General features: G+C 37.1%; 1 protein-coding gene across 2 annotated transcripts in view; it reads left to right on the top strand.

The window, feature by feature from the left end:
* Positions 1–25,418, top strand: part of MAN1A2 (mannosidase alpha class 1A member 2) — a 183,792-nt gene that overhangs the window by 54,906 nt on the left and 103,468 nt on the right. For both annotated transcript variants that reach the window (XM_019457989.2, XM_019457990.2), the window contains exons 4-5: positions 2,516–2,634; positions 8,233–8,313. In XM_019457989.2, the coding sequence (XP_019313534.1) occupies positions 2,516–2,634; positions 8,233–8,313 (200 nt within the window). The remainder of the gene's footprint in view (positions 1–2,515; positions 2,635–8,232; positions 8,314–25,418) is intronic.

The following is a 25,418-nucleotide window of genomic DNA, read 5'->3' as shown; positions in this document are numbered from 1 at the left end:
TGAGCTGTCAGCACAGATCCCGACGTGGGGCTCGAACTCATGATCGTGCGATCATGACCTGAGCCGAAGTCATCCTAGGTGCCCAATCCAGTTTTATTTTGTACTTTTGTATTCCCTGACTACTTTTTAGAATTTGTTTAGTGATAGAGTCATTGTATAGTTCTTTTAATAAAACTATCTTTTGAGTTTTGTATTTTTGACAGTTTTCTTTGTTTCTAATTTGTTAATTTTTGCCTTTTCTGATTCTTTTACTTTTTGCTCAAGTTTATCATTCTTTTTCTTCCTTAGAATGTTGTGAATTCAATTATTTTCATTTGTTCTTATTAAATACCATAAAATTTTCAAGTTATGAGTTTTTCTAACAGCTTCATTAGTTGAATCCTATGTTCTCACAATAAAATTTATTAATGTTTTATATGTTTTACAATGTTGTGTTTCACTTCTTCTTTGACCCAAGGGTAGTTTTAGATTTTTAAAAACTTTTTCCAGTTGAAATCTTGAGTTGTCTAGGTAAATAATCCTAGGTAGTAATAGCCAGGAACTCCCAATTTTGCCTTTCTCTTCCTTGGTCTGTTTAGCCCATGGCACAAACCTCTTCTTGTGGAACTAACCAAAATTGGTACAGAACAGGTGGGTCTGGACTTTGTTTTCCAGAGTAGTCAGCACCTTAGAGGAATGTGCACTTCCAGGACTCCATAAATAACTAGAGAACTGAAGCATAACTCTCTATAAAAATCGAAATAACAAAAATAGGTACTCTTAAGGATTTAAAATAAGCATGATAAATATTTTGGAGGAAATACTAATATAAAGAGATACATACTTAAGCAGAGAATTGGAGGTAAGGAGTTTGGGGGTATAAGCCATCATTTGGTACTTTATGTTGAAGAGTTGATAAAATATTTGTTATCCTAATAAAAAGCTGAGGAACAAAGAAAAGTAAAAGGAAAGTATGTAATAACCCAGAACAAAAATTCTAGTTAATGTCAACATAAAGAGAGCTAAATGGGGAGAAGACCTGGGAACTTACCAGAGTGTGGTGGAATACTTGTCTTGTTAGTGGGAAGATAATACTTCCTGATAAGTTGAAGAAATTATTAGAATCACATGAAGAAGATGTGGTGTCAGTTAAGGACATTATAAGGACAAATTTGTATAACTTTAAAGCATCAGGAGAAAACACTGTTTACCCGCTGGTAAAAGGAATGAAAGAGGGAAAGAAAGAATAATAACGAAGTAATGACAAATGCTGAATCCTAAAATACCATTAAGATAACTTGTCGATAAGACACAGCCGAGTTTAATGCTAACTGTGGAATGTAGATCACTACCTAACCAGAGCCTTAGTAACCTGTCAGATAGAGGGCAAAGTTGAGATATTTATTGAGATTTTAAGTCTGGGTTAAGATGGACCCTTCAGTTGGGGTAGGGGTGGGTACTTGGTTATGATTAGGTAAGGACCATAATATAATAGTTTTGGATTGATAAGCAGAGAATTGGAGGTAAGGAGTTTGGGGGTATAAGCCATCATTTGGTACTTTATGTTGAAGAGTTGACAGGTCTTTCAGAAAGTTCCTGGAATGAACAGTAAAATAATTTTGCAACTTGTATCCTTTTATCTTTCTGGCAAGGATGACAGTAAACTCATGTTGATGAAGACAGTATAATAATGAAGCCGTTTTAATGTAGATAATAACGAGTGTGGATGATTTTTATTCTCAGAAGATAGAAGTAATTGAGGAGGACTCATCTGCTGTTACTTATTTTTTTTTTACTGTGCTATTAGATTTGTTTTAGATTGTATTCAGGATTTTTGGAGTTTTATTTGTTACTAAGAGTGACCTATTTTCTTGTCATATGTTTACAGTGTCTAGTTTTGATATCAGCTAGTTTTGTTGAATTTGTTCCTCCCTGAATTGTTTTCCTTTGACATCAGGTTTCTCTCTCTCTTGAAGATAGGTAGATCTTACTATTTTAATTTTTTCTACTTACATTTTGTTTAATACCTTCTTTTTCAATATGATTAACCTGCTTTTTCATTGTTAAGGATTGTTATAGTTTCTGTTTTACTGTGGTCTTTTAGTCTTATTGTGCTTTTATTAATATTTCTAAGTATTTTTTTTGCTCCTTCTGTGAATTTGTACCAGAAGAATGTGGTTCTTATGACTTAGCTTATCATCTTGAACCATCCTCCCCATTTCCTGAGTTAATCCTTTTTTTAAAAAAAACTTATCTCTGTTAAGTAGATAGAGATCTCATACTGTGACCAGGAAGAAAATGAAGGAGAACTATAATTTTAGTTTCCTTTACCTTCCTATTAGTTGTCAACATGCCATCTTTAGGAATAGCTATTAAACAGTGTATATTATTTATTCTTAAGGAAAAGTGAACCATGTTGGATATTCTTTTTGGTCCTTATATTTCTACTTTGATTTTTACATATTAAAAAATTAAAACAGACCTTGTATGAAGGGCGTGTTTTTAATGACAGTTTTCCCCCCCACCCCAAATATAGGAAGTTCACAAATGGGTGCTACCATAGTAGATGCTTTGGATACCCTTTATATCATGGGACTTCATGATGAATTCCGAGATGGGCAAAAATGGATTGAACACAACCTTGATTTCAGTGTGGTGAGTATACAGTTGATGACTTCTTTGATCAACTCTGCAAAGACCGTGTCTAATAAACATAGTAGTTTTGAGCATTTTACTACAGTTTAAGGAAATCATAAATTCCCTATCCTCCTTTGGGATTAGAGTGGTTATTTAACTTTTACATAAAATACATGCCCTTTCTCATCTTCCTTTCACTTTTCTTGATGTTATCATTTGAGGCAGTGTGTTCAGTGTGTTAAGCAGTAGTTACAAAAAAAACCCACATTGAACTAGAAATACCAGGAATGCATAAACTCCTTTATAAACAATTAAGCATTTTGTTATTTTTAAAAGATTCAATAATTCAGTGTAGGTTTAATGAGCCTTCATAACTAGGCCTATGCCCATGCTTCCAGCATTTGGCATAGTTGATAAGTGATGCGGCTGAAGTTTGAAGACCAGCACGGCTACATCCTAGCTGTGTGACCTGGGAACATTCCTTATTCTTTCTGAATGTGTCATAAAATTGCTATCGCAATGCAGTATTGTAAGGATTATTTGAGATAATCAGATACACGTTAAGTACTCAGTAAATGGTAGCAATTGTTTTCATTATTACCAGTATTCACCCACAAGGTGTATGGGCTGTTTTGTTTTACTCATTATCACCTTTCATGACATTTGTGATTGTTCTTCTTTTTGACTATAGTCAGAAGTCACTCTTTTACTGTGTTGTTTTTGTTTTGTTTTTTCCTTTGGCAGACCCAATTTGTCATTCAAATTGTGATTTAAATCCATAATTATTTCTTCTCTCATGCTTTCCTGATGCTAACCATGCAAATCTGGATTACTTTCTTTTATATGATTCTAGCATTTTGGACATATATCAGTTACCACTTGGGTTTAAGTTCGTGAGTGGCAGAAAATCTAATATAAAAGAGCTTAAATATAGATATGTGTTTCTCTTTCATGAAAATTAGGCACAGAGACCAGCAGCTTAGGGGTGGCTTGGATAGATCCTTGATCCTCAGGGATCTAGGATCCTTTGTCTTGTTGCTTTCTCAGTGTGTAGCTTCAACCTCGTGGTACAAGACGGCTTCTTGATAAGGTGGATAACCTTCCAGTTGTAGAAAAGAGGAAGGATCCGTGACTCTCCTGTGAGAACACCTTCCAGGAGTGGGTTACCCTGATTTTGCTTGTATGCTGTTGAGTAGATCTGACACATACAGCCCAACCTTGATGCAAAAGGAGGCTGAAAAATTTAGTCTTTTTTTTTTTTCTCTCTCTCTGTTTGGCCATGTAGTTCTTATAGGATGTGCTTCTTGTTTAAGAAATCCCTACTCCAAGGTCATGAGGATAAATTCTTGTGTTTCATTCTAAATTTTTTAAAGTTGGGCTTTTGCATTTAGGTCTTTAATCCACATAAAATTGATTTTGTATGTAGGGTGAGCTGGACAGGCAGCAGTTTATTCTAGCACCATTCGTTTCCCTGCTGTTTATACATGGCCACACGGGTCACAGGGGCCTATTCTTTTCTTTTGGCTTTTTTCTTTATGCTTATGACATCAATACTTAACTGTCTTAACTATGATATTTTTATAGGAAGTTTGATATCTGATCTTGTTCTACCAGGAAATTATCTTAGCAGTTCTCTGCTCTTTGTTCCTGTAAGCTCTGGGGTGCTGTTGACATTTTGATGAGTCTTGCATTCAATTTACAGATTAATTTGGAGAGAATTGGCATCTGTATGGTCTCAAATACTCCTGTCCCCTAACATGGCAGCTTTGTAAGGCCTAATAATATGCTGGTATATCATTGTATCAGTTGGCTCAGTCAGGAGCCAGAACTGTGCCATTTATTTTAATTAGAGGATTTAATGTTTACAGTTGTTAACCAAGTAATGGGAAACTGAAAAGGCAAAGAGAACATTGTGGTATCACAAGAGATAGTAGCTATAGTAAACACCTACCTCCCTGGGACTCTGAGAACAGTGGGAAGAAGTTGGGACTATTAAACTTGAGTAATTTGGAACTCTGTTTCTGGTACTTTAGGAGCTCTTAAGAGGGCTTTTTTTTAGAGCTGGGACTCAGACCTCTAAGGCGATGGTACCTAGCTAGTGCTCGGTATTTCTAAGGGCCACAGGGAGGCTGATTTAAAGAAAGTGTGTGTGGCAGGGAAACTGTAACCTGGAACCAACAGCCACTGCCAGGGTGAAGAACCATGACTCATTTGACACTGTCCAAAACCGGAGGTAAATTGGAAGGAATAAGTCCTTTCTCCTTCTTCCAGCTGTACGTTATCTTTGTAAAACTTCCTGTTGGCATGGCCCATAATGGAGCCAGCTGGCTAACGAGACATATGTTCACAGAGTTCCAATTCCAGGATACCAAAGTAGAGTATAGAAGGATAAATTTGAACCTGAGGAGAAAGAGCTTAATAATTAACGCAGTCATTTGCCATCCCCATACTTTTAACCTTTCTGTGTCCTGTGTTTTAGCTGTATATTTTGCATGTAGTATGTATTTGAATTTTGTTATTTTTATCCAGTCTTGGAGTCTTTTAACTGTCAAGTTTGGAATATTTACATTTATTGTGATAACGTGTATTTGGAGTTGGGTCTTCATCTGTGTTTTTCAACCTGTGTTATTATTGTACTTTTCATTGTTTTTATTTTCTGTTTTCCTTCTTTTGGATTAAATTACTTCTTGGCTCTTTTTCCCTCTACTACTTTGACATTTTACTTATCATTTCCACTCATTTTGGAGTTACCCTTAAAATTTCATGTGCATACTTCTCACAGTTTAAAATGAACCGGTTTCTTCATCCTCCTTCTGAAGACCATAAGGATCTTAGAATGCTTTAATTTAGCTCATCTCCCTCTTGTCTTATGTGTAATCATTGTCTAGCTGGTTCCAACTCGTATTCGAAACTTCCAAATTAAGGAATGAATGGATGGATGACTGACAAATGAAGGAATAAATAAATAATTCATTCATTAAATGCCTCCTCTGTGACAGGTGCTCTTCTGGCTTATGTGAATGTAGTAATGAGCAAAACTTCTTCTTGAGTTTGCACTCTAGTTTTGGGAGGAAACCAGTAAATAAATATTCAAGTCCTGTTTAATATATCAGGTGGTGATAAGTGCTGTGGAGAACAATAAAGGGGAGCAAGTAGGATTGGAGTAAGTGGTGGTGTGGGGTTGCTATTTACATGGGATAGCTAGTGAGAGGGACTCTTTGGTGACATTTCTGAGAAGAGACCCAATGGAAGCCATTTGGATATAAGGCTCTCTCATAATAGATACTATAATTGAATGTAGAATATAGTTGTGTGTAGGTTGATTATTTTCTCTTAACCTTTGAAGGGTACAATTCCATTGTCTTCCTGTTTCTGTCATACTATTGAAAAGTATGCTGTCAATCTAATATTTCACAAATAATCTGTCTTTTTCCCCTTGTTTTCATTTTTTCTATTTTTCTGCATTCTATAATTGCATTACCATGTGTCCATGTGTGGATTATTCTTTAAAGGACTCATAATGTTCCATCAGTCTGAAGACTTATGTTTTTATCACTTCTGGAAGATTTGCAATCATTACTCCTTTGAATACTGCCTGTCTTCCATTCTCTCCCTTCTCTCCCTCTGGAACTTCTCTTCTGTGTCTCTTGTGAAGGAAGGTCTGAATTTTACCTTCCTTCTTTAGAAGCAAGGTCTAAATATAGAATTATATGTAATTAGATGTTGATAAGTGTTAATTGGGGAAATAATGGAGGCTAAGAGATATTAGTGATGAAGGTGTACTTTATTATTTTATACTGTGTGGTTAGAAAAACTTCCTGTTTGGAGACCTGTAAGTAAAGCATAAAGACTGAGTTTGGTAGTTCTTGAACAGCCAGTAGAACCATTTGGTAATAAAAGTCAAGAGATGTTGAAAGGAGATGATGTCAGACAGGTAGTGGGGAATCTGATTATGTTGGGTCTTACCAGTTATTTTACTCTGAGTGTAACCAGAAGTTATTGTAAGAGTTTGTACACAACAGTAACCTGACCTGACTTAAAATGTAAGAGGTTCACTCTGCCTGCAGGGTGCTGAATAAATAGATTATAAGGAGGAAGGTAAGGCTGAAATCAGGGAAACTGTTTAAGAAGGTTATTGTTTTGGTGAGTTATAGAGGCCTGCCCTCCCTCCCTCTTTTGCTTCTTCTCTGTATTTAGTGACTGTTGCTCTGTGCCCTGCAGTATGCTGTGTATTGGGAATATATGAAGTAATGTAAAGCATTTTGCTTTTGTGGATGGGGTGGGAGGAGATATATGTTACTAAAAAATTCCATTGTGAAAATTCTATTTTGGAGATTTATACTTGTGTTAGCAAATTATGTGTTCTGCCTATAAATGTTGGAAAGGCCTTAAGGGATAATATATATTTTCTTTTAATGTTTATTAAAAATTAGTTATGAACATTATCTTTATTATTTATTTAGGGAGAGAGAGAGAGAGAGAGAGAGCGCACATGCATACACACAAGCAGTGGAGGAGCAGAGAGAGAGGGAGAGAGAAAATCCCAAGCAGGCTCCGCCCTGTCAGTGCAGAGCCCAACCCTGGGCTTGAACCCACGAACTGTGAGATCATGACCTGAGCCAAAATTAGAAGGCAGACAGTTGACTGAGCCACTCAGGCGCCCCATGAACGTTACCTTTATATTAGTCAGTTGTGTGTATTGTGTGACTTCTTTGCTCACGTTCTCTGCCACTTCTACTTTTCTTTCCATGTAATTAGAATTTTTCTTATCTATGTCTGTATCTAAATACAAACATGTAGACTTTATATGGTAAGGTTATTAATACTGCTATATTTGTGCCAAATTTCCTTCTGTTTTTTGTTTGCCTTTGAATTTTGTTCATAATTTTTTCTTCTAGGTAATTGTCATTCTGGGGAAATTCAGGTCTTTGTGTTGGTATCAATACAGTTGGTTTTATGCTTACAAAGTACCTGCTTTGTCAAGGAAATTCATGTTGTCACATTTTCTTCTACTGTTTTATTGTAATTTTTTCTACATTTATTTCTAAATTATTTGGATATCGTTTTGAGAGAGAGAGAGATGTATCTGAAATGAGTATCCAAATTTCTAACCTAGGAGCCAGTTTTTCAACATTATTAATTGAATAATCCATCATCCTATCATTTTTTGGTGCCTCTGTTAACATTTATTAAATTTTTATACATACTAGGAAAAAATACTTAAAATTCATGAGAAATATAAGTAAAGATGGGCAGTATGCTGTAATGGAGGGAAAGGGATCAGTAGACAGACCGCTGTTCCAGAATTCAAGAAGTGGAGGCTCTCTTGAGGAGAGACTAGTCAAGAGCATCAAATATCTTGATAATTTCACAGTGCTGTGTAAGGTACACACAAATGGTTTCGGCCAATAGGAAGCCATGGTGACAATAATAGGGGAGTTTCAGTAACATTAATAAACGGGAGGTGAGATTGCAGTTGCGTGAGAAATGAAGATGTGGAAAGCGGGAAAAACCATCCTCCACAGGGCGTTTGTGAGAAACTTATGAAGAATTGAAAATATTTGGAAACTATAAAGCTTTAATATGTATGTGAATATTTTCAATATGTTTTCACAGAATTCAGAGGTGTCTGTGTTTGAAGTCAACATTCGATTTATTGGAGGCCTGCTTGCAGCGTATTACCTTTCAGGAGAAGAGGTGAGCCACTCAAGTAATACATTGTTTGGAGGAAGGGCTCTGAATGGACTTTAATAAAATAATGAAAGATTCCCCTAACAGCATATTGTTTTGCTTAATTGACTAATATTGAACACATGTAAAGGTTTGCTGAGAGAGCTGGCTGCTTCAGGTAGAACTGGCCTTGGGAAGAATGATTTTGCCGTTTTGAGAATCTCAGTAAAACAAGTAAAATCACAGGTCCTATCTCTGTATATACCCCTTCTCCTTTGCAGGAGCAATCCTTCTCCAGGATTTTCCCACCGCAATTAATCACACGGTTGAAACAAGGAGCAGGGGGGCAGTTAATAAGATCAGAATTAAGGAATGAATCAGGTTGCATGAATATGGATCCTCCTAAGACCAAAAATTAATTATTAAAACTGCCTGATTCGAAATTGAATGCAAGTTTTTGCTGTAAATTTAAAAAAACAACACAGGAACAACTCTGAATTCTCCTTTCCAGAAGTCTTGGTATATGTAATACACATAGACTTGTGACCTGCTGTGATGGGAAAGTGGGTGTTGGAAATTCCTTTTTGCTACTACTCGGGTGTGGGTTAAAGGATGGGGTTTGGAGAGTAGGTGAAAGAGAACCTAAAGGAAGAGCTTATAAGTCATTTCTGCTTCATTTCCTGAGAAACTTACATATTTAATTGGTTTGTTGATCTAAATGATGGTAAGAGCTCTCTGTAAATTTAAGAAAATTCATCTTTTGTTGTATATGTTGTTAAAGATGGATTTCTTTGTTGTTGGTGTTTAAGAAATATTTGCCTAATCAAGGTCAGGAAGATTTTCTCATGTTTTCTTCTAATAGTATTACAGTTTTACTGTTAACTTTTAAATCTATAATTCATTTTGAGTTGATTTCTATACATGCTGTGAGGTATAGGTTGAGCTTTCTTTTTTTCCTTCTGGATATCCAAAAATTCTAGCAACATTTGTTGAAAAGACTCTCCTTTATTTAATTGACTTTGTTCTCCTCTTGAAATCCATTAACCATATATGTGTGAGTCGACTTCTAGACTGTTGTTTTGCATGTGTTTGTCCTTTTGCTACACTGTGTGAACTACACTGTGTTTGTTACTATGGAAGTCTTGAAATCGGGTTGTGTGAGTCTTCCAACTTTGTTCCTTTTCAGAATTGTCGTGGCTATTCCAGGTACTTTATTTTCTATATAAACTTCAGAATCAGTTGCTGATTTCTACAAAATATTCTACTGGGATTTTGATGGAGGTTACTTTGAATCTATACATGAATTTAGGGAAAATTGATATCTTAACAAATATGGAATCTTCCAAGCCATGAACATGATGTATCCTCCTTTCATTTTCTTCCTTGGTGTTTCTAGTTTTTAGCATGTAGATATTTTACATATTTTGATAGATTTATACATATTTTATGCTTTTTGGTTCTAAGTGGTACTATATTTTTTATTTCAATTTCCAGTTGTTTATTGCCGGTGGATATAAATACAATTGATTTGAAAGTAAGTTTTAATAAAGATTGAAATTTTCAGCTGATGTAGGACATTTCGTTTATCACTAGATAACTTCCTGATGCTTATCATTTTTAAAAATACTGTAAAATATACATAACAAGTTTCCATTTACCATTTTTTTATAAATTTTTTTTTTAACGTTCATTTATTTTTGAGACAGAGAGAGAGACAGAGCATGAATGGGGGAGGGGCAGAGAGAGAGGGAGACACAGAATCGGAAGCAGGCTCCAGGCTCTGAGCCATCAGCCCAGAGCCCGACGTGGGACTCGAACTCACGGACCGCGAGATCATGACCTGAGCCGAAGTCGGCCGCTTAACCGACTGAGCCACCCAGGCGCCCCCTCCATTTACCATTTTTAAGTATATGATTCCGTGGCATTAAGAACAACATTCATGTTGTGCAGTATGCAGTTGATTTTTATATTGACCTTTGTACCCTGAGATTTTCTTAAATTCACTAATTCTAGTTACTTTTAAATAGATTTTAATAGATTGGGAAATTTTTTTGTAAACGATCATGTCATCATTGAATAGTTTTATTTCTCTGTATAGGGAACAATTTCTTTTGTGTAGTTCTTTTCTTTCTTTGTCTTGCTTTACATCCTTATCAATTTCCTGATCTTACAGGAAGAACATTTAGTCTTTCACCATTAAGCATAAATGTTAGTCATAGGTTTTTTGTAGATACCCTTTATCACCTTGAAGAAGATCTTTTCCATTCCTAGTTTGCTAAGATTGTGTGTGTGTGTGTGTGTGTGTGTGTGTGTGTGTGTGTGTGTATGGATGTTGAACGTTGTCAAATGTTTTTGTGCTATTTAGTAAGATGATTATACACATATGATTTTTCTTTTATCTGTTGATATTGGTTGATTTTTGAATGTCAAACCAAGCTTGCACTTTTGGGAAGAAACCCCAAAATGGTCATGGTGTATTATCTTTTTATATACTGCCAGAATTAATTTGAAACATTGTTGAGAATTTTTTCCACTTATATTCATGTGGGATATTTATCTATATGTAGTTTTAATGTCTTCGTGTGTGTGTGTGTGTGTGTGTGTGTGTGTGTGTGTTTTATATAAGAGTAATGCTGACTTCCTAATATGAGTTGGGAAGTGTTTCCTCTTTTCTTCTTCTTCTTCTGGAGAAGTTAGTGTATAGTTGACATTATTTCTTCTTTACTTGTTTGGGAAAATAAATACCCTTCTGAAGCCATGCGGTTGGAGTTTTTTGTTTTTGTTTTTTCACTTAAGTTTTAAAACTATTCTATTTCTTTGGTAGATATAGTACTGTTCAGGTTATTTCTTCTTGAGTAGTTTTTGTAGTTTGTGTATTTCAGGGAATTTGCCTATTTCCTCTCAGTTGTGTAAATAGTAGACATAAAGTTGTTTGTAATATTCCCTTATTATCCTTTTCCTATCTGTGGGATCGCTAGTAGTGTCTCCTGTTTCACCTCTTTTTGTCAGTCTAGATAGGTGTATTAATATTATTGATCTTTTCAAAGAACTTGGTTTTACTGATTTTTCTCTATTTCATGCAATTTTATACCTGCTTTCATTCTTGTTTACTTCCTTCTGCTTGCTTTGAGGTTTATTTGCTCCCTTTTTTTTCTTCCAGTTTTTTAGATTTGGAGCTTAGATCATTAATATGACACCTTTCTTTCTTTTTTTAAAAAAATATAAGGGGCGCCTGGGTGGCTAAGTCGGTTAAGCATCCAACTTCGGCTAAGGTTATGATCTCAGTTTGTGAGTTTGAGCCCTGTGTCAGGCTCTGTGCTGACAGCTCAGAATCTGGAACTGCTTCAGATTGTGTGTCTCCCTCTCTCTCTCTGCCCCTCCCCTGCTCACGCTCTGTCTCTCTCAAAAAAAAAATAAAATAAATAAAAAATAAATAAATATATAACAGCAATGCCGTAAATTCACTTCTCAGCCCTTCTTTAGCTGCATCCTCTGAATTTTGATATATTTTCATTTTCCTTTAATTCAAAATATTTTCTAATTTCGCCATAAATTTGCTTCTCAGCCCTTCTTTAGCTGCATCCTCTGAATTTTGATATATTTTCATTTTCCTTTAATTCAAAATATTTTCTGATTTTCCTTCTCTTTGATTCTGGAGTTATTTAGAAGTATATTTAAAAATTTTCAAATATTTCAGGGTTTCCATATATCTTTCAATCGTTTCTACCCTGAGATCAAGACCTGAGCTGAGAACAAGAGTTGGAAGCTTAACTTCTAGTTTAATTTTTTTTATGTTTTTTTTTCAATATATGAAGTTTATTGTCAAATTGGTTTCCATACAACACCCAGTGCTCATCCCAAAAGGTGCCCCCCTCAATACCCATCACCCACCCTCCCTCCCTCCCACCCCCCCATCAACCCTCAGTTTGTTCTCAGTTTTTAAGAGTCTCTTATGCTTTGGCTCTCTTCCACTCTAACCTCTTTTTTTTTTTTTTTTTTTTCCTTCCCCTCCCCCATGGGTTTCTGTTAAGTTTCTCAGGATCCATATGAAAACCATATGGTATCTGTCTTTCTCTGTATGGCTTATTTCACTTAGCATCACACTCTCCAGTTCCATCCATGTTGCTACAAAGGGTCATATTTCATTCTTTCTCATTGCCACGTAGTACTCCATTGTGTATATAAATGACAATTTTTTTATCCATTCACCAGTTGATGGACATTTAGGCTCTTTCCATAATTTGGCTATTGTTGAGAGTGCTGCTATAAACATTGGGGTACAGGTGCCCCTATGCATCAGTACTCCTGTATCCCTTGGGTAAATTCCTAGCAGTCTATTGCTGGGTCATAGGGTAGGTCTATTTTCAATTTTCTGAGGAACCTCCCCACTGTTTTCCAGAGTGGCTGCACCAATTTGCATTCCCACCGACAGTGCAAGAGGGTTCCTGTTTCTCTAGTTAATTTTTGTAGGCAGGTAATATGGGTCAGAATATGGCCTGCTTGAAAAAGAATGTGTACTTGAAAAGAATGTGTATTCTGTTGTGGTTTTAGTAAAAAAAAATCAATGAAGTCAAGGAAGTTCATAGTGTTGCTCAGATCTTCTGTAATTTTACTAATTTTGTGTCTACTTGGTCTGTCAAATACTAGGTGAGGAGTCTTGAAACCTCCAAATATAATTATGGGTTTGCCTGTTTCTCCTTTCAGTCCTACCAGTTTTTACTTTATGTGTTTTGGAGGCTTATTCTTAGGTATACACCTATTTTATGATTGTTCTGTCTTTTTGGTTGATCCTTTTATGTAAAAATTTTTCTTTTTATCCTTGGTCACATTCTCTGTTCTTAAGTCTAGTTCCTTTGATACTGATACAGTCACTCTGGCTTTATTTTATGTAATGTGTGTATCGTACATCTTTTACCCTATATGTTTTTATATTTAAAGTTGGTTTTCCTGTAGAAAGCTTTGACAGTCAGGTTTTAATTTGTCTGTTTAGACCATGTAGATTCAATATAATTACAGATACAGTTGCATTAAAATCTGTAACATTGTTAGTTGTGTCCCATTTGACCCATCTGTTCCTCATTCCTCTTTTGTTTTTTTCTGCCTAATAAAAAGAAAAAATGCCTGTTAATCTTTCAGTCATTTTTGTTGGTCTTCATTTCTCTGTAGGTTCAGCTTTCTGTCTGGTATATATTCCTTTTGTGTGAAGGGCTTCGTTTAACTTTTTGTACAGTGCCCATCTCTTGGTTGTGCAGTCTCTCGGTTTCTGTTGGTTGGGAAGTCTATTTCTTCAGTTTTGAAAGACATTTTCTTTGTGTTACAGAATTTGGATTGACTATTTTTCCTTTCAACACTTTAAAGATGTCACTGCATTAGCTTTTAGAGTTTGCACAGTTTGTGATGAGAAGTCTGCTTTAATTCTTTGTTCCTCTATATGTAATGTGTCTTTTCCCCCGCTTTGGCTGCCTTTAAGATAATCTGTTCATATTTTATTGTGTACGAAGAATCTGAGTGATTTTACTTTTCTTTTTTTGGAGGGGCGAGTAGGACTTATTTATCTTGCTTGAGGTTCTCTGAGCTTCTTAGATGTATGGTCTGATATCTTATTCATTATCTTTTAAAATGTTTTTCTGCCTCTTCTGAAGTTCCAATTATACATTCATCAGACTCTTTGAGATTGTCTCATAGCTCTTGAAATAGGTATTCTTTTTTACCCCACCCACTGCTTTTTTATTCCTTGTGTTCCAGTTTGGGTAATTTTTATAGACCTATCTTCAAGTACACTGATTTTTTTCTTTTTTTCTCAGCTCCATTGAATCTACTTTTGAGCCTACTGAAGGCTTTCTGCGTCTCTGTTACTTTGATTTAAAAAAATATATATATTTCTAGAGGGTCGCCTGGGTGGCTCAGTCGGTTAAGCGTCTGACTTCGGCTCAGGTCATGATCTAATGGTTTGTGGGTTCAAGCCCCTTGTCGGGCGCTGTGCACATAGCCTGCTTCAGATTCTGTCTCCATCTCTCTCTACCCCTCCTTCACTCACGCTGTCTCTCTCAAATATAAATAAACATTAAAAAAATTATTTCTGGTGTTTCATTTGACTTAATAATTTCTGTTTCTCTGCCACAGGTCCTCCTTGCCTTCATGCTTGCTACCTTATCCCCTAACTAGGTCTTTGAACGTGGTAATCATAGTCACTTTAAATTCTCAGATTGTTTTAACCTCACCAAGCTTGGTTTGTCACTTGCTTTGTCTCTATAAAGTGGATTATTTTTTCTTGCCTTCGTAAGGTGTTTCATAATTTTTGATTGAATGCCAAACATCATGTGTGGGACAGTAGAGACTGAGGTTAATGGTATTCATGCCTGGAGCAGTGTGCCTGTGCTGTTAGTGTCGGGAGTTCAGTCAGTTTAGACTGGGATGGAACCACATTCTGATTTTTTGTTGCTAAGATGAGCCACAGTGCACCGCTAGCTTCAGATTCCTCTAACATTACCCTGTATTTAGGGTGGGCCCAGTCGGCAAGTTTTGTTAATGTTCTGGCTCTGTCCTCAGCTTTAGGCATTTCCTGTAGGCCTGCGCCTCAGAGGGGGTCTCTCTTGGCTCTGCCCTGCCTCCCCCAGGCGTGGGCTGCTGTTACTCTGCTTACTAACGTTTATGTCCATACTCTTTTCTGTTTTGATCTCCAAATATTGGCAGCCACGAATTCACACTAATAGCTCTAATTTCAGCGCAACACCATAAGGTTTATTCTGGCTTTCTGCCTTTTCATCTTTCACACTCTTTTCTGATAGTGTGAAACCTGCCTACTATTTATTATTCCTCACATATTAATCCACTTGCCTCGTCCTGCTGTATGAAATCACTTTGCTGCCCTCAGCAGGCTGCCTGCCACCTTGTTCAGTGCATCTTCCTCACACGGACCCTCTAGGATTTTATTCCCCTTTGCTTGGCTGGCTTCCCTTTCCTCACGTTGGTCTGAGCCCCTCTCCGGGACAGTGCTGTGTGCACCCTACGCATACCTTTTGGGCACAGACCCCTAGCTTCAGGAGCTTCTGGATTGAAATATTAAATAATGAAAGGAGGAAGAAAATGGAACTGTTTTGATGCCTTCAGTTTCAGATTTGTTTCCAAATTAGACATTATAAGATGTCTTTGAGAAAGGAGAGCATTTTTTTTCCATATTTCCATGCTTACCTGAGCATGTACTAAGTTTTTGGGGTGTAGCTGACAAACTTGATTCATTTTAGTATCAAAAGGCACATGATTCAAAATTAATTATGAGCAGCTTATGAAAGAGAAGTGCCAGCCTTGGCCGTTTCACATTAGGTTCCTAGTCTGAAAGTTGAAGCAAGATGTTGAGAGTTTGGTTGTTACTGTCATAGGAAAACAGTAGTAACATGCTGAAAAAGTGTATGATGTTACCAGTATTTTCATATTTGCTGTTTTTATGCATCAGACTTCCAGAATAAACACTTCAAAGTGGAGAGAAGCACATAGCTTTGGAGATCAGAGGCTCGAGTCCCTACTCTGCCTCCTTTTCATGCTATTTGGCAAGCTGTTTACCTCTGTAACCTAATTGTTTTCATCTATGAAAACGTGAGAGCGTTCACCTGAGAGTTGTGAGGATTCAGTTGTGTGACTGCCTAACATAGTGCCTGACTCAGTAGATCCTGCTTTACTTTTCTTCCTCCTTTGACTTTCTCTCAAGTGGTAACTAGTCTGTGTTGCTAAGGGGTGATGGATCCTTTCACTTATTTGAGGTAGACGTCATAAATCGATTTCTTAGGATATAGTCTACTCAGGTACATATAAAGAGAACATGTTTTACTTTTCTGACTTTTTCATACAGTGGAATTTTACTGACCTTTTTATACTTCTCTTCTTGATCATTTTACGTCGAAAACTATGATTCATAACTATTCTGGAAAAGCAATAGTAAATTTCAGATCTGCTAAAAATGAATTAAACATTGAAAAATAATTCGAATATGACATTACTGTAATACTGGATGTACAAGAAATTCCTACATTTTACATAAGCCAGAAAATTAATTTATAACTTGGCAAAGTGCATCTCTTATGTTAAGGTAGTCTGTAACTAGAGTAAAGAACATTGACATGCGTTCTGTTTTCTGGTACAGGGAACCAAATAAGGGTTACATGTCATCTGACAAAGTGTTCCTCTCTCCTGTTGATTTATTAATATAATAAATGTGAAACTTTATCATTTTATTTCTCAGAGCAAGGCTATTTATATTAAGTATTCACAAGTTAAAAAAAATCTTGATGATTTATTATGTTTACTTGATGTTAGCCTCTAATATATGACATTTCTTTTACAGGATTGTCTCTTCTCATTTTTTTAATGGTTATCAAAGTGGTATCCCTCCCTTAGTAAGATGATAACATAATTTACGTGGATAACTGCATCTGAAATCTGTCAGATAGAATAGAGAAATGGTTATGTGGAGTTTAATCCATGTTTTACAGATAATAAAAAGAAAGTAAACAACAACAACAAAATCTATCTTCACTAAAACACAAATGTACTCTGTTGCCTATAGTTTAGGATCGTTTCCGAATAAGCTCAGGGAGACTTTCTAAGCAAATAGAATAGCCCTTTTTGACCCAGATATTTCCTGGTTTAAATATTAGTCATCTCTGTTTTTACTGCACTCATTCTCATTTTATTTTTGGAAAACCTGATATTCCTCCAGGAATTGCTGCTATTTCCATGGAAAATTTGACCTCTTCCTTCTCTATAGACATGCTGGTAATTGGGCAAAACATTCCACTAAGCTTTGCTGCCCCAGATAACCTTTTTAAAATACACTAACATTTTCCTCTTAAAGGTGTGAGTTCATCTACATATCTGTACACATTCTTACATGTTTAACATTATGCCAATACCCGTCGTAGTGGATGTCATGATTATGGTTATTGGTTTGTCAAATCAGAAGACGGAGTTTGGAGCTAGCTACCCCGGGAGCTAGAAATCTAGGAGTGAAATCCAGGGCAGGAAGGAGCCACGGAGGAGAAGCTCAAAATTCTGCATACATGAAACTACGTGTTTAGACCACATTGTTTTATTTCCTATATGTTCATAGACCTCTACCATAATTTTATGTGTAAGATGGATTCTAACCCTTCCACATTCTCTGCCTGGTAAAGAACTTCAAGGACCGGCTCAAAGATTATTTTATTTATTTTAAGTAGCTCACTTACCTATAAGGAAATGCACTCACTTTAATTGTATGGATGTAATTAAAGGTATAGTTTAAATTTTTTAAAATATAATTTATTGTCAAATTGGCTTACATATAAACACCCAGTGCTCATCCCAACAAGTGCCCTCCTCAATGCCCATCATCCATTTTCCCCTCTTCCCCATCTTCCCCATCCCCCATCCCCCATCTACCCTCAGTTTGTTCTCTGTGTTTAAGAATCTCTTGTTGGTTTGCCTCCCCCCTGCCCCATCTCTGTTTGTAACTATTTTTTCCCCTTTCCTTCCCCATGGACTTCTGTTAAGTTTCTCAAGTGTATGGTTTAAATTTTAACAAATGTGTGATAAGCTTTTGGAGGGAATATAAATGATCCAAACTTTTTGGAAAATAATTTGGTGGTGTCCAGTAAACATTTAAAATATAAAATTCTCTTTGACAGGGTATCCCACTTCTAGGGATATGTTATCTAAAAGTAACAATGTGGATGCTTAAGAAATACTTAGCAGGATATTTTATTGCAGTAGTGTTTTTAGTAGCCAGTGTTTGAAAAGACCTGATTCATCTAGAGGGGAATGGTTGAATAAATTAATACATCTCTTACTATAGAATACTTACTATAGAATATTATAGAATACTATACAACTGTGTACGTAAGTTTGATGTATTTTATCTAGGAAAAATATGCTTGATGTATTAAATGACAAAAGTAAGTTACAGACAAATAGTTAGAGCTTACTGTGCATGCGTGTGTGTGTGTGTGTGTGTGTGTGTGTGTGTGTGTGTGTGTGTGTGTGTGTGAGTTCTGTCCCTCCAGTTAATTAACCATTGTGGTATTTGGGGGCAAGAAATAATGGCTTTTTGGACTCCGATGGGTTACAGAGATGAGAGATTAAATGATTTCAAGGGATTTGGGAGGCAAATTCCAAAGGATTGGGCGGGGGTGGGGGGGAGGTTGTGGGTGGGATGAGGCAGAGGAGGAGTTGGATCCGTCCCCAGATTTCAGGGTTTTGGTACTAGACTAATGGTGGGACAGTTACTAGAAATTGAGCATTTTAAGAACATTAATTTGGGAGAGGAAGATCATCAGTTCATTTTAAGTATTTCGAGTGTGAGGGGAGTTTGCTCTGTTTAAGTGGAAATAGGTAGTAAGCAGATGTAATGGAGCTGGTGCTCATTGGAGAAGTCTTGATGAGAAATACAAAGTTGGGAATCAGTGGCTGTGTAGCTGATAATTGAAAGCAAGCACATGTGAAATTGCTCAGGGAGACAATTTAGAATAGGAAGAGAGGGGGACCTGGAATCAAGCCTGGAGGAACACAGTATTAAAAGGTCAGGTATGAGAAGTCTGACTCAGTGAAGGAGGCAGGGAGATTGTGGGGTGTCTGAACACGAGGGAAGAAAGTGTTTTAAGGAGGAACTGGTCAATAATGACTAAGCGATCGATGCTGAAATGTACAGCTAATTGTTAGCAAGATCCATTTCAATGAAATGATGGGGGCAGAAGCCATGTTGAAATAGTATGAGGAGTGAGTGGGAGGAGAGGAAAAGGATACAGTAAATTAGACAGTTTTGTAAAAATTGAAAAGGTACTTGTGTTACTATGTTAGTAGCAGGAAAAGACAGAATAAAAATCTAACCACTTAACAGTTGTGTGTCCTTACAGGTAAAAGGATGGAAATGAATCAAAGTACTTGGTTCAGAATACAGGAACTGTGTATGAGTTTTAGAAATTTTCATCTTCCTGGTTTTTAAAATAAGCAAATATAGTAATAACAAAATATTTATGTATTTATCAGCCAGGGTCCAAATAAGAGACAGAAACAATGCCAGTTATTTGAACAAAGAGAATTTAATATACAGAATTGTTAACTAGGCATAAAGTTACCTAGGTAAGTGCAAGATTAAAAAGAATTTTCTAAAGTATCATGGAGGTGGCTCCTACAGGAGGGCAACCAGGGCTGAGGGAATATGAGGAAGAGGTTTTAACTCCTAAATCTTAGAAACCGTAGGGGGAAGGGCTAAGCAGAGCTGAAATTCAGACCTCTGATGACAGTGTGCAGGCAGGTCGGTGCTCCCGCTGCTGTCTCCAGTGAGGACTGAGGGTGATGAAGCTGGTTCTGCAAGCATTGGAAAAGAGTGGATTCACTGCTGCTACAGGAAGGCAGCACTGCTGCTGACGTGGAGGGGTAGGAAGGCAAAACAACGTAGCACCTGAGCGTCCCTGCACACTTTGGCCAGGAAGACCACAAATACAAGGCTTTGACTGCTCTTTACCCAGGTCATTAGGGCCATGCCTGCAGGCATGAATTAATCTCATCAAGTAGGCTTGCTTTCACTTACTGTAAAAGACATTCTCCAGGCTCAGTGTTCTTCCCCTGCAGCACAGTCCACTGTGTGTGCAGGAATCCATCGGGGACCCTTTGGATCATACCTGTGAGATTGAGGTGGGGCTGAGGGTGGGCCAGGTACAGCCAGTGTAGATAAACTCAGATCTTTGGCTGACACTTTCCTGTGAATAATATTCAGTTCTCTGCCTCTGACCCAGTAGTCAGATATATTCACGATTTTGTAGACATTCATGAAAATGTGGTAGGCTGACTTGTTAGTTTGTAAATGGCATAAATCTTGGATTTCATCATGAGTTTGGAAGTACTGTTTGTAGGCTCATTTTGAGTGAGAGGTGTGTGTGTGTGTGTGTGTGTGTGTGTGTGTGTGTGTGTGTGAATATGTTTCTACCTCTTAACCTACAGTCTTGTAGTAACCTTCACTTGGTCCTAAGGAACACTTATCTAGCCCTTAAGGATGTTTCTGTTCATGGTGATGATGAAAATTCATCCAGAATGAAATAAAATGAATCAAAGAGAGAAATTAAGAAAAAGAAATTAAGAAGAAGGGATATTAAAAAAGAGAGATACAGAGTGAGAGGTTTCAAAGAATGTTTAGTGGGAACTTTAGATGAGTTTAATGGGATAAATGATAGAAAGTCAATATTGGAAAAGATACCAAGAATAAGGAGGAAATATGAAAAGCTACTAAAGAGAAAGGGCTGATTACTTACAGAAGGATGACAGCTGACAGCAGAGTGCTCAATAGCAAGAGAAGCCAGAAGATGTTGGAGTGATTATCTTTAGACCACTAAGATAAAGTAACTGACAACTCAGGTTTTATATCAGCCCAAACTGTCATTCAAAACGGAGGATGTAAGATACAGGACAGAAAGATACGCAATGAATTAGTGAAATATTTTGAGGAATTTAATTATTGGCTACAGAAGGTAAGGTTAAATAATGCAAGGTGTGGGAATGTCTTTTGTCTTCCTCTGTGTCTATATCGTGATGTCAGTATCTAGATATCTGTGTCTGTCTCTAATTAGTGGAATAGTCAAGCAAGAACATGGACTCTGGAGCTGGACTGCCTAGGCTTAAATTCAGGCTTACCACTTCCTAGTTGTATGACCTTGGGCAAATTAAATTATTTGTTTTAAACCTCAGTTTCCTAACCTGTAAAACGGGAGTAACAGTATTTATCTCACTGGAGTGTTGTGAGAATTGATTGGGTTTAATATGTGTTTGTCATTATCATCATTGTCATCATCTCAACATTTCTGTAGAAGATCTTAAGCTCTTAAAACCTTGGCATATTAGCCTCAGATATTTCGGGGATTTGGGTTGGTGTGGAAGAGAAAGAAGATAGGTTACTTATTATAAATCTCTGTGCTTTTTGGCTTCCTAAATTGATTCATTCAACACTTGTTGAGTACTGGTTATAGCCTCGGCACTCTTTTAAGTTCTGAGAATAAAACAGTGAATAAAACCGCTTCTGCCCATCTATGGTTTACATTCTACTTGTGGGGGTAACAGGAATGAACAGGGTAGGTATGTGAGAGCATGTGTGTGTTTGCACACGTAGACCTACACATACGTGCGCTGTTACTGGTAAGCAGTAAGGGGAAAAACAGAGCATGGAAGAGGATGAAGGGGTTTTAATTTCAAATTGGATGTGTGTCAGGGAGTGTGTGCAAGAGTAGCATTTGTATAGAGACCTGAAGGAGATAAGAGAGAGCCATGAGAACATCTTTTTATAAGAGCATTTATTAGAAAGGGATAGCAAAGGGAGAGACAGCGAAGCAAAAGCATAACTGGCATTCTCAGAGAACAACAAAAAAGGTTAGTGGGGCTGAAGTAGGTTGCTGGAAGAGAAAGGAAGGAGAGAGTGAGGCACAGAAGTCATAGAGATTCATTGCTTATACAGATTTAGAGCCTCTTAAAGGACTTTTACCCTGAATGGCCTAGGGAGTCATTTGGGGATTCTAAACTCTTCACTTCTGTATTTTCACTCTGCTAGGTTGAAAACAGGCTAGAAGAATATTCTGTTACTAATTTAATTCAGTAAAGAAAAACAATTAAAAGTACCAATGCATTTAATATCACCTCCCTTCTCAATAATCTACAGTGGTTCTGTGTTATCAGTTGTGTTACTTTAAGTTTCATTGTTTCTATTTTAAGTTTGTTTGTAATCTTGCCACATTCTATCTGTTTAACCCCATTTCTTCCAGTTCTTCCACACCCAGGAATAATTCTTCTGGTCCTAAGTCTTCTTAGGAAGTTTTAGCATTGTCCCATTGCCCACCATTTGTTCTGGTAAAAATAACTGGGGGATTTCACATAATGCACATTGGACGCATAAAAGTTTTTCTGTAAATAAATGAAATGTTGTAGAAGTCTTAATATTGTCGAGCCTCTTAAACATGTGAAATAATTAATGTGCACTCATGATTGTATCCATCAAGAATCATAATAGCAGAAGGGCGCCTGGGTGGCTCAGTCAGTTAAGCATCTGACTCCGGCTCAGGTCATGATCTCGCGGTCCGTGAGTTCGGGCCCCACGTCGGGCTCTGTGCTGACAGCTCAGAGCCTGGAGCCTGTTTTCAGATTCTGTGTCTCCCTCTCTCTCTGACCCTCCCCCATTCATGCTGTCTCTCCCTGTCTCAAAAATAAACGTTAAAAAAAAAAAAAAGAATCATAATAGCAGAAAACAGAATCTGTTTACCTAGTGATTTATTACAGGGTACTGACTCGTTAACAGAATCTTTGGGAGGGCCATGACATCAGGTATTTTTGTTATAATACAGCTTGGAACCATGCAGCCGGGAGAAATGCCCAAACATACTGTGTATCTAATTGAGCACCAATTCCATTGCCTTGATTACTCACAGGGTCCCTATGAAGACAGAGACCAGTCATTCAAACTTCTTTTAGAGCCACCAGAAGAACCAGATACCTTCACCACTGTGCTTGCAAGGCCACTGCCTCAGATCACTTACTTCTTCCTTCCAAATATTGCATATTTAAGGATGCTTGGCAATGTTGATGCCATTATGTAGTTTTCTACCCTTTGCAGTATTTGAAGGTGTGCTTGAAAGGAGATTTGGATGAGTGTTGAGTATCTATCACATTCATAATAAAAGAAATGAAAATAAAAATGATAACGGAGTCTCCTTTTTCAACTACATATCTCCCTTGGTTTACGGTGGGGTCATGTCCTGGTAAACCCATCAAAAACTGAAAATACTATAAATTGGAAATGCATTTAAATGTGTTCAGAACACCTGCATTAGCCTACAGTTGTGCAAAATCATAATGTACCTTATAAGAAAGTTTTTTTATAAGGAAGTATTGAGTAGTTCCTCTAATTTATTGAATGTTGTACTGAAAGCAAAAGACGGAATGGCTGTGTAGTGCAGATCGGTTGAAAGTATAGCAGTTGTTTACCCTCACCTCCCCACGGGTGACGGGGACCTGCGGTTTGCTGCCTACGCTCAGCATCACAAGGGAGTATCTACCACATATCCCTAGCCTGGGAAAGATCAGAATTTATAGTTGGTTTCTCCTGAACGCATTATCACTCTCACACCATTGTAAAGTTGATAAATTGTAAGATGTTCATTGTCAATTGTAAAATCGGGAGCTGTCTGTATGAGATAGGCAGCAATCAAAATTTTGATGACTTTTGTGTTAACAAGAATACAGGGAAATGGCTACTGATACCTTCTGATAGGAATATGGATTGGCAAAGTGTGTGGAAGACAAATTGGCATTAACTATGAAAATTACAAATGAATATACCCATCAATACTTTGGTTCCCCTTTGAGAATTTATCTTACCTAGTCACATAGTTCGGAAACATATGTCTGTCACATAGGGGACTGACTAAATTACAGTATATCCATACAAGGAGAAATTCTGCAGCCACTAAAGAGAAGGTTATGGTAGACCTTTGTGGATTGATTTGGAAAGATCTCCAAGGTTCAGTAAAGTGAAAGATGCAAGTTCTGGATAGAGTGCATGATAGTCCATGTTTCAGAGAGAGACAAAGACAAAGATTCTGTGTGTGTGTGTGTGTGTAAACTGTTAATAGCATTTCTGTTTCTGCGAAAGTCAGAAAATGAGGATTTGATGTGACAAGGCTAGGAACCATGTATACAATGGAACTAATTTAGTGCAAGGTATTTACTAGACATTTAAGAAGCTGATAGCTGCCTGCATTGTAGAAGGAACTGTGTAGTGGAGAAATCGGACTGGAAAAGAGACTTCTTTTTTACTTTGACACTTTTTGGATTTTGTATTAACTTGCCTGCATTGCCAAAAAGTAGTATGTTTTAAATTAGCTGTTGCTGCTGTCTACCAAAATATTTGTGAAAATGAGAAATGTAGGGCTATAATTTATTTATCATTAAAGAGTTTGTATGTTTGTAAATATATTGAGATAAGCATACTATATAAGGAAATTGTTCTCTGTGATTTTGGGGTGTTGTTTTGGGGGGCTGTGTACTATAACTGGTTACTATATATGTTATCTGCTATTGATGGCTCCAATTAGTTGAAAATTAGAAAATATCTTTTGGAAGTTTACTTCTGGAAGGGAAAGGAGAATGCTTTCTGTTTAGAAAAGTTTATGTTTATAAGCATTTTACCATTTTGAATATTAGTTTTTTGTTTGTTTTGAGAGAGTGAGAGAGAGCATGAGCGGGGCAGGCAGGGGCAGAGAGAGGGAGAGAGAGAATCTTGAGCAGGCCCTGTGCCTGACGTGGGGCTCTATCTCATGACTGTGAGATAGACCTGAGCTGAAATCAAGAGTCGGACGCCCAGCTGACTGAGCCACCCAGGCACCCCAAACATTAATTTTTGTATGTAGGAAAGGTGTGATATAAAAACAAATCCGTGATATTAACATTAGGTAAGAACTTCGTCCCTTTGTCCTCATGGTAAACAGAAGTAGTACTGTTCACCATATAATGTAACTAGACTTTATTAAGATAAAAATGTTAACATAAGGGGAACAGTTTACATTTGCTTTCCTGAATATGAGATGAATATGAGAAAATTGTTAAAACTTTAACTTTGGGGTGCCTGGGTGGCTCAGTCGGGTGAGCGTCCAACTCCTGATTTTGGCTCAGGTCATGATCCTGGAGTCGTGGGATCGAGCCTCGTGTGGGGCTCTGCACTGGGCATGGAGCCTGCTCGAGATTCTCTCTCTCCCTCTGCTCCTCCCCAGTTCATGTACTCACACGCACATGCTCTCTCTAGAAACAAAAACTAACCTTAAATTGTTACATTTTTCTTAAGACTTTTACGTCAAAGTAGGCATTCAAGGAAATGGTAAATTGTTGATGTATGAGAATATCTAATTACAAGTTTTGCTAAGAAGTTTTGCCTCATTTAAGGAACCTTGCAAAAACATCTTAACCTCCTATTTCTTTGTTAGCTTGTGTGTATTTCTCTCTGATATCTTCTACCCCCAGTAATGTTGGGGTGCTTTGTTTAATATAACCTCAACATATAACTTTGATCTGTTCCAGACCTTCAACTCCTTATTTGAAGAGTTGAATAATATTTTATCAAAAATATTTGA

This window comes from Panthera pardus, unplaced genomic scaffold (assembly GCF_024362965.1).
Source record: "Panthera pardus isolate Hobbes unplaced genomic scaffold, ASM2436296v1 HiC_scaffold_11, whole genome shotgun sequence".
NCBI lineage: Eukaryota > Metazoa > Chordata > Mammalia > Carnivora > Felidae > Panthera > Panthera pardus.
This window is presented reverse-complemented; position numbering and strand designations above follow the sequence as displayed.